At 38.6% G+C, this 15,327-nt stretch overlaps 1 protein-coding gene across 1 annotated transcript; it reads left to right on the top strand.

Moving 5' to 3' along the window:
* Nucleotides 1-8,424: 8,424 nt before the first annotated feature.
* LOC149827709 (uncharacterized) lies at nt 8,425-10,938 on the top strand. Its single transcript, XM_090018562.1, has 3 exons — nt 8,425-10,293; nt 10,376-10,480; nt 10,579-10,938. The coding sequence occupies exons 1-3, from the start codon at nt 10,051-10,053 to the stop codon at nt 10,936-10,938; spliced, it is 708 nt and encodes a 235-aa protein (XP_089874688.1). The 5' UTR covers nt 8,425-10,050.
* The last annotated feature ends 4,389 nt before the right edge of the window (nt 10,939-15,327 follow it).

The following is a 15,327-nucleotide window of genomic DNA, read 5'->3' as shown; positions in this document are numbered from 1 at the left end:
TGTCGCTCCCCGTTCCGCCGCCCGGCCTGTCGCCCCCTGATCCGCCGTCCGTTGCCCCCCGCTCGCCACATAAAAACCCCAATTTTTTTTTACCTGCGGCAGGGGGGGCGCCTGCCTTGCGTTTTGTTTTTTCCGGCAGGGGGTCGACCCCCCTGCCTAGTTTGTTTTTTCTGGCGGGGGGGGGGGCGACCCCCTGCCACTTTTTGTTTTTTCAGGCAGGGGGTCGCCCTCTTGCCACTCATTTTTTTTCGGTAGGGGGTCGACCCCTCTGCCTCGTTGCCACTTTTTTTTTCCGGCGAGGGGGCGACCCCTGCATGTTTTTTTTTTTTCCGGCAGGGGGTCGCCCCCGTGCCTCATTTTTTTATTTGGGCAGGGGGTCGCCCCCTGCCTCGTTTGTTTTTTCCGGCAGGGGGGCGACCCCTGCAGCGTTTTGTTTTTTTCGGCAGAGGGTCGACCCCCCTGCCTCGTTGTTTTATTCAGACAGGGGGTCGCCCCCTGCTTTTCCAGCAGAGGGTCGCCCTCCTGCCACTCATTTTTTTTTTCAGGTAGGGGGTCGACCCCCCTGCCTCGTTGCCACTTTTTTTTTCAGCAGGGGAGGCGACCCGTGCATGGTTTTTTTTTTTCGGCAGGGGGCCGCCCCCGTGCCTCATTTTTTTATTCGGGCAGGGGGGCGTCCCCTGCCTCTTTTTTTTCCGGCAGGGGGGCGACCCCTTCCTCATTTTTTTTTCTGGCAGGGGTCGCCCCATGTCATTTTTTTATTCGGGCAGGGGGTCGCCCCCTGCTTTTCCAGCAAGGGGGCGACCTTGCTTTATTTTTTTTCGGTAGGGAGTGACTTCATTTTAACACAGTGTCTCTTGCAGATTTCTCAACGGAACCCGTTTGTGCCCCGCCACCCGTATTAAGTAAGTGACAAAAACAATGCAAATCGGGTAAATACCCGTGGTGAGTAAGTGATGCAAGTGCATCACATGTTATTTAATTTATTGGATGCAACACTTTACTGTTCACACACTCACTTAGTTGTTGATATCTAGGACTGCTTTATTGGTGTTTGGAGATCATGCTGAGCATGATTTTAATGTACGAGAATAGAAGTATTCTTATTTTTGGAGTATGGATTCCATGCTAGGCATGATAGTAGTTAGCGAGATATTGAAGTGTGTTTGCTGCAGGTACATGTTTGACATTTTTTTATATGAATAATTTTCATGTATTGCAATGTTTGATGTGATTGTATTCATGCTTGCATGTAGTTACTTTCAATTTAATTATGACTTCCATGTGAAATTGTATAATGAAAGTATGCTTCAAATTAATGTATCGTGTTATGAATAGTTTGCACATGAAAATATTAAGTTATCAATGCATGCATCATAATTCTTGTGATTGTATGACATCATATATTGCATGATAAATTTGATATTTTCTTCATCATAGCATTCTGATGGTTCTCTTTTAACTGGTTAGGATACATTTCGTAACATCATACGACAAAATGACTGCAAACCGTCAATGGATGTATCGTAGGATAGTTGACAATGAGTTATCGCATGAATATATGGATGATGTTGAAAGTTTTATTGAATTTGCAATTGCAAGTGTCAGTACAGTGGATCTCATAGGTCAGATTAGGTGCTCCTGCAAGATTTGTAAGAATAATCGATTTGTAGAACCTCATGGCATTAGATATCACCTATACAAGAAGGGTTTTGTGAGTGATTATCAGAATTGGACGTTTCATGGAGAAAAATTTAGAAACAATTTTCATGCATGGGTGAATGTGGTGCACGATAATCCATATATGGATTTGATATTTGATGCCGCAGGAACAGAACTCGGTTCTGCTATGGGTCCTAGTGATGTAAGAACTGCAGTAGATGAAGAATCACCAAACGATGCAGCTAATAAATTTTATGATTTACTTAGAGATGTTGATGAGCCATTTTGGAACGGTTGCAAGAGTCACACTATTTTGTCTGCAGTTCTTCAACTAATGAATTTGAAGTCCGAGTATAATTTGAGTCAATCATGTTTTGACCGTTTGTGTATGATTGTGAGGAGTATGTTGCCCAAAGATGAGAAATTGCCACAAAATTCCTATCTTGCGAAAGTTATGGTCAATGCTCTAGGTATGGGGTATAAAAAGATAGATGCTTGTCCAAATCACTGCATGTTGTATTTCAAGGATCAGGAAAACAACATATCATGTCCGTCATGTGGGCATCCTCGGTTCAAGTCAAAGACAAGAGGCAATGGTAGCATGAGATTAAAAGAAGTTTCATACAAGTCGCTCTGGTACTTTCCTATCACTCCTAGATTGCAACGATTGTATATGTCTTTAAGGACAGCTAAACACATGATATGACATGCAAATAAAGTTTGACATAACGAAGATAATATCACGCATCCTGTTGACGCCGAAGCTTGGAAGCACTTTGATTGTACTCATTAGAACTTTGCAATGAAAGTGAGAAATGTTAGACTCGGTCTATGTACAGATGGATTTAATCCATTTGGGGGTAGATCAACTTCATACTCATGCTAGCCAGTATTTGTAACTCCATGCAACCTTCCACCAAGCTTGTGTATGAAGCGTTCAAATCTTTTCTTGTCTCTATTGATCCCTGGTCCGACCTCACCTGGCCAAAATCTTGATATATATTTAAGGTCATTGATTGATGAACTAAAAGTACTGTGAGATGACGGTGTTACCATGTATGATGCCTACAAAAAATAAAATTTCAATATGAAGGTCGTTGTTCTATGAACAATCAGTGACTTCCCTGCATATGGTATGTTATCTGGTTGGAGCACACATGGGAGGTTGGCATGTTCGTACTGCATGGAGGATACAAAAACTTTTAGATTGACACAAGGAAGGAAGCCTTGATGGTTTGAGTGTCATCGTCGATTTCTACCCAGCGACCATCTGTTACGACGACAAAGGAATGTGTTTCGAGCAGGCACAACTGAAATGGAAGGTTCACCCACAAGATTGTCTAGCATAGAGATTTCACTACAAGAAAATTGTTAATTAGCGACGGAAATTAGCGACGGATGTTTTCCGTCGCTAATTAGCGACAAATTAGCTAGAGATAGAATCTGTCGCTAATTCACGACGGATTAGCGAGGAAACAAATTTTATCACTAATCTGTCGCTACTTAGCGACGGATTAGCGACTAAATTTTTTGTCGCTACTTTTTATTACAAGAACACCATTTTAGCGATGGATTTAGAGAGGAAACTCTGTCGTCGCTAATCCGTCGCTAATTAGCGACGGAATAGCGACAGAATATATTCCGTCGCGGTTTTTGTATTTTGATTTAGCGACGGCTTAGCGACGGAAATATTCTGTCGCTAAATATCGCGTAAATCCCTAATCCCATCCCTCTTTCTCTTTTTCATGTTTCGCTGTATTGCTCCCGCCCGCCGCCCTCTCCCTCCCGCCGCCCGTCGGCTCTCGCCACCGTCCGGCCGTCGCCGCCTCGCCGACGATCCTCGCTGCCGATTTCCCTGCTTGGCTAGCGGCTGCGCTAGGGACCCCGAGCACCGGCGACCCGCCGCCGACCTCTTCCTCCTCCCTGTTGTTCCTCCCGGTGGCTGCTGCCGGGAGGTGTTGTCTCCCCTTCGCTGGCGACTCGCAACCGGCGTCCTCAGCCGCCGACGACCGACGATCCTCCCCTTCGCCGGCGATTCGCTCCAGGTCTCCCCCTCTCTGCTGTCGACTGCGCCGGCCACCGGCGACCTCGCCAGCCACCGCTCCCCGTGCTTTCCGGCAGGGGGGTCGACCCCCTGCGTTTCCGGCAGGGGGGGTCGACCCCCTGCGTTTCCGGCAGGGGGGTCGACCCCCTGCCGGAAAGGCATGGGGGGTCGACCCCCTGCGTTTCCGGCAGGGGTGGTCGACCCCCTACCGGAAAGGCATGGGGGGTCGACCCCCTACCGAAAACGCAGGGGGTCGACCCCCCTGCCGTAAAGGCACGACAGGGGGTCAACCCCCCATGCCGGAACTGCCTTTCCGGCAGGGGGTTTAACCCCCTTCCCTGCCGGAAAGGCAGGTGGTTTAACTGGCTAGGTTGAGATTTAAAATTCAAAAAAAAAATTAATTATAAAAAAAAAATTCAAATCGAAATCAACTGGCTAGGTTGAGATTTAATCAACTGTGGTTAGTTAGAGTATTTCATAAATTTTTATCAATTTGTTAGTTTGTTCTAGTTAGAGTAGTTCATAAATTTTTATCAATTTGTTAGTTTGTTAATGTCTACTGGTAGTTAGTTTTACTTTAATTTGTTTTCTTGAAATCTGGTTAGTTAGAGTATTTCAATCTATTAGTCTTTTATAATTATATTTTTCTTAGATAGATTGGTATTTAATGTTCTCACAATCAGTTAGTTAGATTAGGGCTATTTGAATTCTTTATGATAGTGGTGGTTAAACGGAGTTCACATCTTTTCTAGTAAACTAATTGATTGATTTACTATTCCTTTGCTAAGTAGTTCAGATTAGAAATTGTCTATGACTTTATGTTAGTCGACTGGTTCAACATGTTATAGCTGGTTTGTTAAATTAGCATCTTCTAGTTAGATTTGGCTTAACATATATACTATTTTTCTTTTCTCTTCTTTCAATTAGTTAGAGTTGTTTTAATTTGTTTTAATTTTTTTAGTTAGTGTTTCATCTTGTTTCATGATTAGTTAGTTTGTTACTTAATTTGTTTTATTTTTGTGCAGATTTTTCAACGGAACCAACTCGTGCTCGGCCACCTGTGGTAAGTAAATGACAAAAACAATGCAAATCGGGTAAATACCCGTGGTGAGTAAGTGATGCAAACGTATCACATGTTATTTAATTTATTGAATGCAGCACTTTATTGTTCACACACTCACTTAGTTGTTGATATCTAGGACTGCTTTGTTGGAGTTCGGAGATCATGCTGAGCATGATTTTAATGTAGAAATATGGAAGTGTTCTTATTTTTGGAGTACGGAGTCCATGCTAAGCATGGTAGTAGTTAGTGAGATATTGAAGTGTGTTTGTTGCAGGTATATGTTTGCCATTTATTTGATATGAATGATTATGATGTATTACAATGTTTGATGTAATTGTATCCATGCTTGCATGTAGTTACTTTCAATTTGATTTTGACTTCCATGTGAAATTTTATAATAAAAGCATGCTTCAAATGATTGTATCATGTCATTAATAGTTTGCACATGAAAATATTAAGTTATCAATGCATGCATCAAAATTCTTGTTATTGTTTGACATAGTATATTGCATGATAAATTTGATATTTTCTTCATCGTAGCATTCTGATTGTTTTTTTCTTAATTCGTTAGGATACTATTCGTAACATCATACGACAGAATGACTGCAAACCGTGAATGGATGTACCGTAGGATAGTGGACAATGAGTTATCGCATGAATATATGGATGGTGTCGATAGTTTTATTGAATTTGCAACGGCGAGTGTCAGTACGGTAGATCCCACAGGTCGGATTAGGTGTCCCTGCAAGATTTGTAAGAATAATCGATTTGTAGAACCTCATGGCGTTAGACATCACCTATACAGGAAGGGTTTTGTGAGTGATTATCAGAACTGGACGTTTCATGGAGAAGAATTTAGAAACGATTTTGATGCACGGGTGAATGTGGTGCACGATAATCCATATACGAATTTGATATTTGATGCTGCAGAAACAGAACTGGGTTCTGCTATGAGTTCTAGTGATGTAAGAACTGCCGTAGATGAAGAATCACCAAACGATGCAGCTAGTAGATTTTATGATTTACTTAAAGATGCTGATGAGCCACTTTGGAACGGTTGTGAGAGTCACACTATCTTGTCTGCAGTTCTTCAACTAATGAATTTGAAGTCCGAGTATAATTTGAGTCAATCATGTTTTGACCGTTTGTGCATGATTGTGAAGAGTATGTTGCCTAAAGATGAGAAATTGCCACAAAATTTCTATCGTGCGAAAGTTATGGTCAACGCTCTAGGTATGGGTTACAAAAAGATTGATGCTTGTCCAAATCACTGCATGTTGTATTTCAAGGAGCAGGAAAACGACATATCATGCCCGTCATGTGGGCATCCTCGGTTCAAGCCAAAGACAAGAAGCAATGGTAGCACGAGATCAAAGGAAGTTTCATACAAGTCGCTCCGCTACTTTCCTATCACTCCTAGATTGCAGCGATTGTATATGTCTTCAAAGACAGCTAAACACATGACATGGCATGCAAATAAAGTTCGACACGATGAAAACAAGATCACGCATCCTGTTGACGCTGAAGCTTGGAAGCACTTTAATCGTACTCATCAGAACTTCGCAATGGAAGTGCGAAATATTAGACTCGGTCTATGTACAGATGGATTTAATTCATTTGGGGGTAGATCAACTCCATACTCATGCTGGCCAGTATTTGTAACTTCATACAACCTTCCACCAAGCTTGTGTATGAAACGTCCAAATCTTTTCTTGTCTCTGTTGATCCCTGGTCCGACCTCACCTGGCCAAAATCTTGATGTATATCTAAGGCCATTGATTGATGAATTAAAAGTACTGTGGGATGACGGTGTTACAACGTATGATGCCCACAAAAAACAAAATTTCAACATAAAGCCCGTTGTTCTATGGACAATCAGTGACTTCCCTGCATATGGTATGTTATCTGGTTGGAGCACACATGGGAGGTTGGCTTGTTCGTACTGCATGAAGGATTCCAAAGCTTTTAGATTGAGGCATGGAAGGAAGCTTTGCTGGTTTGATTGCCATCGTCGATTTCTACCCAGCGATCATCCGTTCCGACGTCAAAAGAATGCATTTACAGCAGGCACAACTGAAATGGAAGGTCCATCCTCAAGATTGTCTGGCATAGAGATATTAAGAAGATTGCGATACTTTCCAGATGTATTAACAGATGCCCGCAGTCCTACACCCTTCCGTGGATTTGGGAAGAAACACAATTGGACGAAAAAATCTATTTTTTGGGAACTACCGTATTGGCCGACCCTATTAATACGACATAATTTGGATGTGATGCATGTAGAGAAAAATGTGTTTGATAATGTGTTCAATACAGTAATGAATATTAAAGGAAAAATGAAGGATAATCCGAAGGCCCGTATGGATTTAAAATTAATATGTAAAAGACCAGAATTGGAACTCAAAGAGTATAATGGCAAAGTACTGAAACCAAAGGCGAAGTACGTGCTCGGACCTGATCAAATAAAACATGTATGTCAATGGTTGAGACAACTGAGATTTCCAGATGGATATGTCTCTAACATTGCTCGGGCTGTGAAGATTGACGATGGACAGTTATATGGGTTGAAGAGCCATGATTGTCATATCTTTATGCAACGATTGATACCCCTAGCATTCCATGATATGTTAGACAAACCTATATGAGGGGTGTTGTCTGAGTTGAGCGGATTTTTCAGAACATTGTGCGCATCGGAGGTCATTGTATCAGATGTAAAGAATCTCGAGGACTCTGTCATCACCACTGTTTGTCTGTTAGAAAAGATATTTACGCCAGCATTTTTCGATGTTATGGAACATTTGATCATACATTTGCCATATGAACTAAGAGTTGGTGGCCCTGTGCAATATCGATGGATGTACCCATTTGAAAGGTATATGTTTTTTTATATTTGTCTCTTTAATGACAGATATTTAAAATTTGAAATGTATATTCTTGTCAGATGCATGTTCGACCTAAAAAAAAAGGTTCGTAATAAAGCAAGAGTAGAAGGCTCTATTTGTGAGGCGTACACTTTAGAAGAGATTTCAAATTTCTCATCTATGTACTTTGAACCTCATATTTCAACACGTTACACATGCCCGCCCCGTAACGATGATGGAGAACAAGTAACTGTAGCTGACAAGCTGTCGATATTTCAATGACTTGGGCATGCATTTGCTAGTTGCCGATCAAGGCTATTGACAGATCGAGAGCAAGATGCAGCACACATCTATATTCTTTTTAATTGTTCAGCGATCGACCCATACATCGAGTAAGTATATGTATATGCAACTCAATTATAAATCCTTTTATGTTCTATATGTGGATACATGGCTCGGTAATATAAGTATTTGTGGTTTGCAGACGATTTGATCTGGAGTTGCAAAGCAAAGTTTCACATCTCACTAATGCAGAAGTACAAAAAGAACGTGAAACTAAGTTTGTGGAGTGGTTGAAACAGTTGGTAAAGAAGCTAACATAAATTTTGTACTTATAAACAACACTAAGTTACTTAATTGATCGTGATCACAATAATTGTTTATGTCTGTGCGTAGGTTCGCCATGGTGATGTTAAAGATCAAGGAATATGTGATTTAGAAAATGGTCCGACCAAAGTTGTGCAATGCTACAACGGGTATATCGTAAATGGTTATCGATTCCATATAAAAGACTACGGTATAAACAAATCAACGATAAATAGTGGCATGTGTGTCAAGGGTAGCAGCTACGGTGAAAATGAACATGATTACTACGGTGTTATAGAGGAAATAATGGAGTTGACTTACTTAGGCATGAATAACAGGGTTACGGTATTCAAGTGTCATTGGTTTGATCCAACTGCAACAAGACTCGACAAAGCTTCAGGCATTGTGGAGGTGAATCATAAATCCAGGTTTGGAACATATGAACCATTCATATTAGCCTCGCAAGCTCAACAAGTTTATTATACTTCATATCCGAGTATAAAAAAGTCAGATAGAAATGAATGGTGGGCAGTTTGCAAGGTGAAATCCAAACTATACCCCAAGTATGATCAGTTACAGGAAGATGAGTTAGCTGAAGACAGTGATTACTATCAATCAGATGATGTCTGTGACTTCGCTTATGGTCACGATGTTGCGCATGATATGCATGTCATATCTCCATTGGCTGATGAAACATTCATAGAGGAATGTGATCCAAATGATGTACCAAGTGGATGGGCAAACAATGAAGAAGAAAAAGAAGAAGAAGAAGAAGAAGAAGAAGAAGAAAAAAGTCAAACTAGTGACGAGGAAGAATTCTCAAGCTAGTGAGCAAAATCTTATACTACAAACCTCTATTTAAATGCATTGTAATACTTGATGTGAGTTGTATTGCAATACTTGGTGTGAATGATTAAAAATTTTATTTCAATATATTGTAATACTTGATACGAATTATTCGAATGCATTGTAATACTTGATGTGAATGATTTCAATTATCTGAATGTATTATAATTTATGCAATTAACGAATGATTTGAATTAGTGCAATACTTGATGTCAATGATTTGAATTATTTGAATGCATTGCAATGCTTGATGTGAATGACTTGAATGCATTGTAATACTTGATGTGAATTATTTGAATGTATTGTATGACATATGTTATTTGTTAGAATATGGTTCGTGGAGGTTATAGTGGTCGCTCATCCAGTAGTAGCCAGGCTCAACCTTCATCTTCACGGGCTCCTGTGATAGGTATATCATATAACTAATTAGATGCTTGATTAGTTCAAATGCACATTCTGAGAATTTCTAATGTATTTTTTTACAGATGATGTTGCGCCTGTACACGACCCACCTACATCAGTTGATCGCACAAGTCAACAGCCAACATAGGAAACAGGGTCTTCTCAGGCTGGCACAAGAAGACTCATTCGAATAGTGTATATCGATAATCGACCGTAAGTATTTTGTTTTCAATTATTGCATATTTTTTAAATATTTTATATTGATATTTACTGTGTAACAATTCATGTGCAGCACGAGGTTTGAGCCACAAGAAGTAGTACAGGAGATTAGGAATTCACTTCTTCAACATCTACCAGGACCAGTTGCTCAATGGAAAGAGTACCCAAAGGAGGTGTTAGACAGATTGTGGTCCTCATTCATGGTATACAGTTGTTCCTCATAGTTAATGTGTTTCATATTTAATTTATTTAAGCAATGTCTACTAACTTTCTGAAAATATTTGTAGGCTTCGAATCGCTTTGCAACTACGGTGGAAAAAAATGATGCAAGGAAGGTGTGGCAGAAGGTGGCTGCCAATCGATTTGCAGACATGCTGCACACTATGAAGACTGCAGCAAAAAAAACATCTGGCGTAGTAGATGATCCATTACTGTGGAAGGGCCATGGTCCTATTACTATCAGGAGAGATTACTGGGATGAAATGTGCGATATGTGGGCGGGAGATGCATTTAAAAATCGCTCTGCGAAGGCTTCACAAAATCGATCGAAGATGCCCGAAGCCCATCTACACACAGGTGGATCTAAGACATTTGGGAGCCACCTAAAGAAAATGGTAACTCATCAATATATAATATTAATTTTATAAGTATTGTTGCAAATTTGTGTACTAAATCTTTTGTCATTTAACTTCGCAGAAAGCAGAAAAAGGAGGCAGTGTACCATATAAGGATGTGTTTGTAGAAACACATAAACGGAAGACCACGGGAGTCTTCGTATCAGAGAAGGCGAGAACGACAACGGTATGTATTAATTCTATTAATAATCATTGCAATATATATGCAAGTCATCATAATGTTATCATTAATTATTAATGAATACTTTAAACATTATTTTGTAGGAGGCATATGAGCAACATATGGTAGAGCGATATGGCGAAGACGCTACTCAGCATCCATCATTTGATCCTACAGCATGGGTGACTGCAGCAGGTGAACCCAAAAAAGGTCGCGTGTTCGGGTTTGGGAGTAATATGAACACTTCACCAGTTATTGGTTCTTCCAGTTACGGCTCACCGACTTCTTACGCCGACATAAGCTCCAAGCAGCCGACTATTCTTTCCGGTGATGATGTACGCGAGATCATTAATGAATCACTGAATAACTACTTCCAATACACCGTCGCCCCCTTTCTCCGAAATGAGATCAAGGCCGCTGTTCAGGATAGGGGATCTTCGATTCCAGGTCCCTCTCAGGTATAATCACATATATAGTTTTTTTGACTGTCTTAAAGCACATCTGAGCATGGTAGAATCACATATAGAGTTTTTCTAGATGCCTTAGAACACATATGAACATGCTATAATCACATATTCAATTTTTTTACTGCCTTAGCACACATATGAGCATGATAGAATCACATATAAAGTTGTTTTGCCTGCCTTAGAGCACATATGAGCATGCTATATTCACATATTCAATTTTTTTACTGTCTTAGCACACATACGAGCATGATCGAATCACATATATAGTTTTTTGCCTGCCTTAAAGCACATCTGAGCATGGTAGAATCACATATAGAGTTTTTTTATATGCCTTAGAACACATATGAACATGCTATAATCACATATTCAATTTTTTGACTACCTTAGCACACATATGAGCATGATAGAATCACATATATATATATATATTTAACTTTTTGTCTGTCTTAGAGCACATATGAGCATGATAGAATCACGTATAAAGTTTTTTTGATTGCATTAGAACACATAAGCATGCTATAATCACATATTCAGTTTTTTTACTGCCTAAGAACACATATGAGCATATTATAATCACATATTCTGTTTTTTGACTGCCTTAGCACACATATGAGCATGTTATAATAACATATAGAGTTTTTTAACTGCCTTAGAACACATATGAACATGTTATATATCATTTATGATAGAATCACATATAAAATTTTTGGCTTTGCCTGCCTTAGAGCACATATGAGCATGCTATATTCACATATTCAATTTTTTGACTGCCTTAGCACACATACGAGCATGATCGAATCACATATATAGTTTTTTGCTTGCCTTAAAGCACATCTGAGCATGGTAGAATCACATATAGAGTTTTTTTATATGCCTTAGAACACATATGAACATGCTATAATCACATATTCAATTTTTTGACTGCCTTAGCACACATATGAGCATGATAGAATCACATATAGAGTTTTTTTATTGCCTTAGATCACACATGAGCACATGATAGAATCACATATAGTGTGTAATTTATTTCATTATATTTTGTTTATCAATACTGACTGTTCTTTTCTTGTGTAGGTTGCTAGCGATAATCAGGGTAGTGGAGCAGAAGGGACAGATAAAGACAATGAACAAGAAGATGCACAAAATCTTGGCGATGATTAGAGGACTGTGTTGAAGAAGTTCTATTTTTTTTATTTTTCCTAATTGTAATTGTTGAATTGTAAATAATTAAACTTCTTAGTTTTAAGGTGGAACGATTAATTATTATAGATACTTGTTATATGAATTTTTTTGTGTGGTTTATTTTTTATTTACAGGAAATATAAATTGTACAGGAAATATAAATTGTACAGTTCTCGGTAATTAATTTTTAAATAATTTTTTTTTTATTTTTTTTCGGTTTTGCGACGGATTAGCGACGGATGATTCCGTCGCTATTCATATTAATCTAGCGACGGCTTAGCGACGGAATTAAATCCGTCGCCACGCCGTGGTTGCCGTTTAGTACCGACGGATTGGCGACGGAATATAGCGCTCGTTATTCCGTCGCAATTAGCGACGGACTTGGCGACGGAATTATTCCGTCGCCAGTTAGCGTCGAAATATTCGCGACGTAAGCATACTGTCGCCGCGTTGTCGCTAATCCGTCGCTAACATGGTTAGATACGGATTAGCGACGGAATGTGGTCGTCGCTAATCTACTGCTTTGTTGTAGTATTTTAAGAAGATTGCAATACTTTCCAGATATATTAACATATGCCTGTAGTCCAACGCCCTTCCTTAGATTTAGGAAGGATCACAATTGGACAAAGAAATCTATTTTTTGAGAACTACCATATTGGTCGACCCTATTGATACGACATAATTTGGATGTGATGCATGTGGAGAAAAATGTTTTGATAATGTGTTCAATACAATAATGAATGTTAAAGGGAAAACAAAGGATAATCCGAAGGCCCGTATGGATTTAAAAGTAATATGTAAAAGACCAGAATTGAAACTCAAAGAGTATAATGGCAAAGTACTGAAACCAAAGGCAAGGTACGTGCTTGGACCTGATCAAATAAAGCAGGTATGTCAATGGTTGAGGCAGTTGAGATTTTCAGATGGATATGTCTCTAACATTGCTCGTGTTGTGAAGATTGACGATGGACAGTTATATGGGTTGAAGAGCCATGATTGTCATTTTTTATGCAACGATTGATACCCCTAGCATTCCATGATATGTTAGACAAACCTATATGGGGGGTATTGTCTGAGTTGAGTGGATTTTTTAGAACATTGTGCGCATTGGAAGTCGTAGTATCTGATGTAAAGAATCTTGAGGACTCTGTCATCACTATTGTTTGTCTGCTAGAAAAGATTTTTCCGCCAGTATTTTTCGATGTTATGGAATATTTGATCATACATTTGCCATATGAACTAAGGGTTGGTGGTCCTGTGCAATATCGGTGGATGTACCCATTTGAAAGATATATGTTTTCTTATATTTGTCTCTTCAATGACAGATATTTCAAATTTGAAATATATATTTTTTACATATGCATGTTTGACCTCAAAAAAAAGGTTCGTAATAAAGCAAGAGTAGAAAGCTCTATTTGTGAGGCGTACACTTTAGAAGAGATTTCAAATTTCTCATCTATGTACTTTGAACCTCACATTCCAACACGTTACACATGCCCGCCTCGTAACGATGATGAAGAACAAGTAACTGTAGCTAACAAACTGTCGATATTTCAACCACTTGGGCATGCATTTGGTAGTTGTCGATCAAGACTCTTGACAGATCGAGAGCAAAACGCAGTACACATCTATATTCTTTTTAATTGCTCAGCGATCGACCCATACATCGAGTAAGTATATGTAGACGCAACACAATTCTAAATCCTTTTATGTGTTATACGTGAATACATGGTTCGGTAATATAAGTATTTATAGTTTGCAGACGATTTGATATGGAGTTGCGAAGAGAAGTTTCATATCTCACTAATGCAAAAGTACAAAAAGAACATGAAACTAAGTTTATGGAGTGGTTGAAAGAGTTGGTAAGGACGCTCACATAAATTTTGTACTTGTAAACAAAACTAAGTTACTTAACTGGTCATGATCACAATCATTGTTTATGTCTGTGTGTAGGTCTGCCATGGTGATGTTAAAGATCAAGGAATATGTGATTTACAAAATGGTCCAACCAAAGTTGTGCAATGTTACAACGGGTACATCGTAAATGGTTATCGATTCCATACAAAAGACTACGGTATAAACAAATCAACGATAAATAGTGGCATGTGTGTCAAGGGTAGCAGCTACGGTGAAAATGAACATGATTACTACAGTGTTATAGAGGAAATAATGGAGTTGACTTACTTAAGCATAAATAATAAGGTAACTTTATTCAAGTGTCATTGGTTTGATCCAACTGCAACAAGAGTCGAAAAAGCCTCAGGCATTGTAGAAGTGAATCATAAATCAAGGTTTGGAACATATGAACCATTCATATTAGTCTCGCAAGCTCAACAAGTTTATTATACTTCATATCTGAGTACAAAAAAGTCAGATAGAAATGAATGATGGACAGTTTGCAAGGTGAAGTCCAAACTATACCCTGAGTATGATCAGTTACAAGAAGACAAGTTAACTGAAGAGAGTGATTACTATCAATCAGATGATATCTATGACTTCTCTTGTGGTCACGATGTTGCGCATGATATGCATGTTATATCGTCATTGATCGATGAAACATTCATAGAAGAATATGATCCAAATGATATACCAAGTGGATGGGCAAACAATGAAGAAGAAGATAAAGAAGAAGAAGATCATGAAAAGGATGAAAAAGATGAAGAAGAAGAAGAATATGAAAGTCAAACACGTGATGTGGAAGAATTCTCGAGCTAGTGAGCAAAATCTTGTAATACAAACCTCTATTTGAATGTATTACAATGTTTTTAATGTATTGCAATACTTGATGTGAATGATTTGAATGTATAGAAATATATTGCAATGATTTGAATGTATTGAATGTATTATTGCAATACTTGACATGAATGATTTGAATGTATTGAATGTATTATTGCAATACTTGACGTGAATGATTTTAATGTATTGAATGTATTATTGCAATACTTGATGTGAATGATTTGAATGTTTTGAATGTATTATTGCAATACTTGATGTGAATGATTTGAATGTATAGAAATGTATTGCAATGATTTGAATGTTTTGAATGTATTATTCCAATACTTGATGTGAATAATTTGAATGTATAGAAATGTATTGCAATGATTTGAATGTTTTGAATGTATTATTGCAATACTTGATGTGAATGATTTAAATGTATTATTGCAATACTTGATGTGAATGATTTGAATATATAGAAATGTATTG

The sequence above is a fragment of the Nuphar pumila genome, chromosome 10, assembly GCF_984573655.1.
Source record: "Nuphar pumila chromosome 10, dmNupPumi1.hap1.1, whole genome shotgun sequence".
Taxonomy (NCBI): domain Eukaryota; kingdom Viridiplantae; phylum Streptophyta; class Magnoliopsida; order Nymphaeales; family Nymphaeaceae; genus Nuphar; species Nuphar pumila.
The sequence above is the reverse complement of the archived record's forward strand: the minus strand, read 5'-3'. Positions and strand labels throughout refer to the sequence as shown.